The 4,820-nt window shown below is 40.6% G+C and overlaps 1 protein-coding gene across 2 annotated transcripts; it reads left to right on the top strand.

Moving 5' to 3' along the window:
* The first annotated feature begins 2,269 nt into the window (after positions 1-2,269).
* On the top strand, positions 2,270-4,424 carry LOC143630010 (tubulin alpha-2 chain). 2 transcript variants are annotated; one of them, XM_077099130.1, is made up of 4 exons: positions 2,270-2,447; positions 3,020-3,254; positions 3,331-4,162; positions 4,245-4,397. In XM_077099130.1, exons 1-4 carry the CDS (start codon positions 2,355-2,357, stop codon positions 4,357-4,359), a joined length of 1,275 nt encoding a protein of 424 aa, XP_076955245.1. In that variant the 5' UTR covers positions 2,270-2,354; the 3' UTR covers positions 4,360-4,397. The 2 variants fall into 2 exon arrangements, with proteins under 2 accessions (XP_076955245.1, XP_076955244.1); XM_077099129.1 differs by having other exon boundaries at positions 3,331-4,424.
* The last annotated feature ends 396 nt before the right edge of the window (positions 4,425-4,820 follow it).

Here is a 4,820-nt window from a genome sequence, read left to right as displayed (position 1 = left end):
TTGAAGGATGGGTGATCCTTGTTGAAAGTGTGAGGATCCTTGAGTTTGCTGACCCATAGACCCTTGTTGAAGGATAGATGATCCTTGCTGGAAGTATGAGGATCCTTGAGTTGCTGACCCATGGACCCTTGTTGAAGGATAGATGATCCTAGCTGAAACAGTGAGGATCCTTGAGTCTGTTGACCCATGGACCCTTGTTGAAGGATAGATGATCCTTAAGTGAATTGAGTCATGGATCCTGCACTGGTGAAATCCAGCATCCTGGGCATCAAGTGAGTGTGATCCTCCGCTGGCCTCTTAGTCTTCTTGAGATCTTCTATCTCACGAAGGATCCTCTGGTTGGTCTTGTTCTGTTGCTCCATATATGCTTTAACCTGCGAAAACATAGATGAAACATCATTGTTAGTATTAATTAATACGGGTATGAGAAGGTTGAAAATGATAGGAATAATATGGATTATAGCACCAATTGCCCCACGGTGGGCGCCAAATTGTTTTGGATAGAAATCTGCTAAGGAGAATGTATCCAAATTCGTTTAGTGAGGATTAGTGCTAATGTGATAACAGTGAATGTATATATGAAATCTTTATGAACACAGCGTGTGATTACGAGGGAAAAAACCCTTGATTATGATAATCTTACTTCGGTCAAAAATTAACAACGTAATCTTTGGTCGAATTGCTTCGGTTAAAGATTAACAACGTAATCTTTGGTCGGATTGGTATGTGATTATTATAATCTCCGGCACAAAAAACCCCTGGACGGTGAAAATTATCCCGTCAACTTTATTAATGACAAAAAGGGTTACAAGAGTTGGAGTTGTGGATCAATGAATGCTATAAGTGATTACAGATGACTTAACAGCTAGAATACGTGTGAATGTGTGTGTCTAATGTTGATCACAACTCATATAAATAAGAAAAAGAACAAATAACTAACTAACAATTATATCCTATAAATCCGCTAGTCTTCCACTCTTCATCATCGTGCTCTTTGACCACGTGCTAATAGCCGTTTACTAACGAATTAAGTGGTGGACTAGGTCTAGGAGCCGTTGTTGTTATCTAAACGTCGGTCTTCATACGAAATTCATCCATTAACAGCTATGTTGACTAAGGATCCCGGATCCAGACTTCAGCTAAAGAACTCTCCAGGAGGATAATTGATCCAAGCATGTCTTCAAGAATAACATATCTCGTCCTTAGTACTCAGTAATTGGTCCTGTCATTCTGCTACTTCTTCCACTGGCTTAGTCTTCAGTCTCAACCCTGTGTTGCAGGTGTCTTGTAGTGGAATATACAGCAGACTGGATCTTAAAGTTGTTATACCTGTCTAACATATCACCACACTAAACGCAATCATTAGTAAACAAATAATACCGAGGATCACTAATCCTTCATAACCTAATACATATCTCGAGGATAATCTATCCGTAAGATAGTTAAGGATTAAGGATCCTCAGCATAAAATTCATGCCCTAACAACCACCACCAACAATCTCTGAACGAACCTCCATAGTCAGATCTAACACCGGTGAATTACGATATTACCCATAGTGAAGGTGACTCTGATGTGGGTTTAGAGACGGTGGCCGTTGGTGGTGTTACGGCGATGGTTGTTGGTGGGAATGAAGGTGATGCTGTTTCATTGGGGTCCACGTGGTTTAGAGACGACGGCGGTGGTCCGGTGATCGGTGGTGGTGGTGTGATCGGTGGTTGGTCGTTAGAGGAGGAACAACGGCGGCGGACGGTGGTGGGTTTGTAAGAGGACGGTGGTGGGTTAATATTATAGAAGTTTGGGGGTTCAAATTAATATTAATATTTAAAATAAATAAATAAATAACTGAATCAAGCCTCGGATCACCTGGACCACTACACTCTCTGGGGCTTGATCTGTGTCACGTCAGCGCTTACGTGACGCAAATGTATTGGATCACTTGGGTTTGGATCAAGTCCCACTACCCTTAGCCTAAGAATATTTGTTTCAATAAGGTTGAGAGTTTGAGTTTTGTGTAATATCTAATAATATAGATTTTAAGGTTGCGATCCCTGAAACCAAAAAAGTAAGTTAAAACTTGTTAATCGGTGGTTAAGAAATTAATTTCGAAACAGAATCCTATAAACAGGCGAAATTAAAAATGCAACATAATATCTAAACTCAACACAAACCATGGTCAATTGACCTAACCGCAGTTAGCTTGTCACTGACTCCACACTGGGCTATATATATACCCAAACGTTATCATTTCAAAACCGCATCTCTGTTACATCTCAAGGCGTCTTGATAAACGCCTTCTGATTCGAGTATTGTTATTATTATTGTCAACAAACCCAGTCTTCTCAAGTCAATTAAAATGAGAGAGTGCATCTCGATCCACATCGGTCAAGCCGGAATCCAAGTCGGAAACGCCTGCTGGGAACTCTACTGCCTCGAACACGGCATTCAGGTTTCTATTTTCTTTTTTTACTTTGTTCGTTAGATCTGGTGTTTATACGTTAGATCTGAGTGTTTTGTTTAATATTTTTGTCGATGTTGTGGTTTTTGTGTGCTGTTTTTAAGATATTAAGTGTTTTATATGGAGATGTGTGTTAATTTTACTAAATACTTATAGATCTGCATTTTTTTAAGTAAAAAAACAAAATATTCGACTTTAAATTAGTTATAGATTGACTCAGTTTGTAAAAAAAAATGAATATGTTTTTAGATCTGGATAGAGTAATTAGGTGTTGGATAATATTATGGCATTTTTGGTAAAAAAAATTTGAAAATTTTTGGATATAATTGCTCCGATTTCGTGGCAATTGCTACACGCTCTTGTTGAATCCGAATTTTTAGGCTTATATAATGCAAAATTAAGTACAGTTTTTAACTAGCAAAATGTATTATAGATTATTATGTCTCGTATGAATTGAAAATAATTTCAAATGTTTTAGTACTAAGTTATAACACCTTGTGTTCAGCAAGCTTATTATTAAATGAATGCTAATGCTATGTGTATTTCTTGATGTTCTTTTGCAGCCTGATGGCCAGATGCCTAGTGACAAGACAATTGGAGGCGGTGATGACGCCTTCAACACTTTCTTCAGTGAAACCGGTGCAGGAAAGCACGTTCCTCGTGCGGTCTTTGTTGACCTTGAGCCAACTGTGATTGATGAGGTACGAACTGGTACTTACCGCCAACTGTTCCATCCCGAACAGTTGATCAGTGGCAAAGAAGACGCTGCAAACAACTTCGCACGCGGTCATTACACAAGTATGAATCAATGGGTAAAGAATCTATCATCATACATTAATTGAATACTAATGTAAGTTAACTGTGTTTGTTTCAGTTGGGAAGGAGATTGTTGACCTCTGCTTGGACCGTATCAGAAAGCTCGCTGACAACTGCACCGGTCTCCAAGGTTTCTTGGTTTTCAACGCGGTTGGTGGTGGAACCGGATCCGGTTTGGGCTCCCTGCTTCTAGAACGACTCTCTGTTGACTACGGGAAAAAGTCGAAGCTCGGGTTCACTGTCTACCCATCGCCACAAGTTTCAACTTCTGTTGTCGAACCCTACAACAGTGTCCTCTCAACTCACTCACTCTTGGAGCACACTGATGTCGCCATTCTCCTCGACAATGAAGCCATTTATGATATCTGCAGACGATCACTTGACATCGATCGCCCCACTTACAAAAACCTTAACCGTCTGATCTCTCAGGTTATCTCATCATTGACTGCATCTTTGAGGTTTGATGGTGCTTTAAATGTTGATGTGACCGAGTTCCAGACCAATTTGGTCCCGTACCCGCGTATCCACTTCATGCTTTCCTCTTACGCACCCGTGATTTCTGCCGAGAAGGCTTATCACGAGCAACTATCGGTTGCTGAGATCACCAACAGTGCTTTTGAGCCGTCTTCCATGATGGCTAAGTGTGACCCGAGGCACGGCAAGTACATGGCTTGCTGTTTGATGTACCGTGGTGACGTGGTCCCAAAAGATGTGAATGCTGCGGTTGCTACCATTAAGACAAAGAGGACGATTCAGTTTGTCGACTGGTGTCCGACTGGGTTCAAGTGTGGTATCAACTACCAGCCACCGACTGTGGTGCCGGGTGGTGATTTGGCTAAGGTGCAGAGGGCGGTGTGCATGATCTCTAACTCGACCAGTGTGGCAGAAGTGTTCTCTCGCATTGACCATAAGTTTGACTTGATGTATGCGAAGCGGGCTTTCGTTCACTGGTACGTGGGTGAGGGTATGGAGGAAGGAGAGTTTTCCGAGGCTCGTGAGGATCTTGCTGCGTTGGAGAAGGATTACGAAGAGGTTGGTGCTGAAGGTGGTGATGATGAAGGTGATGAAGGGGATGAGTACTAGATAAGATTGTGCTTGTGTTTGGATTATGATTGATGTTATGTTTGTGTTTGTTGCCATGTGACAGTTATCAGTATCTTTCCTGTTTCAAAACTCTGTATTATCTATCATGTTTAATATAAGTATTGTGGTATGCAACTATGATTAATAATTTCGTCCATATGCAACAATATTATTAGTCATGACTTATTAAAAATTGAGGTAGACAGCATAGATGTCTTTACATGTGACATGGGTGTTTTGTAGGTTTGCTATAATAGTTTTTGAAAAGTTGTGGTTTTGATGTATGGTAGTACTTTAAAAAACATTAAATGTGGCAAACATTACATGTGAGGAGCCAGAGGAGGTTGGCCAGCTGTGTGTCATTCATTGTATCTTTAAAAATCAAACTCAGTTAAAGGGGATGCAGAAACAAATGCTAGATCATCAACCAAGGCTCAGTTTGAACTTGTACTAGTGAAGCGTATG

The sequence above is a fragment of the Bidens hawaiensis genome, unplaced genomic scaffold (assembly GCF_021521415.1).
Source record: "Bidens hawaiensis isolate Kalapana, Puna unplaced genomic scaffold, B.hawaiensis_p1.1 tig00005502_1, whole genome shotgun sequence".
In the NCBI taxonomy this organism is placed as follows: domain Eukaryota; kingdom Viridiplantae; phylum Streptophyta; class Magnoliopsida; order Asterales; family Asteraceae; genus Bidens; species Bidens hawaiensis.
The sequence above is the reverse complement of the archived record's forward strand: the minus strand, read 5'-3'. Positions and strand labels throughout refer to the sequence as shown.

What these genes read in the sequence shown, in the direction of transcription:
- LOC143630010 (XM_077099129.1), top strand. Translation starts at nt 2,355, where the DNA reads ATGAGAGAGTGCATCTCGATCCACATCGGTCAAGCCGGAATCCAAGTC. An exon ending in GCCTCGAACACGGCATTCAG is followed by an intron (nt 2,448 to 3,019) that starts GTTTCTATTTTC and finishes GTTCTTTTGCAG; the next exon opens with CCTGATGGCCAGATGCCTAG. An exon ending in CGCACGCGGTCATTACACAA is followed by an intron (nt 3,255 to 3,330) that starts GTATGAATCAAT and finishes TGTTTGTTTCAG; the next exon opens with TTGGGAAGGAGATTGTTGAC.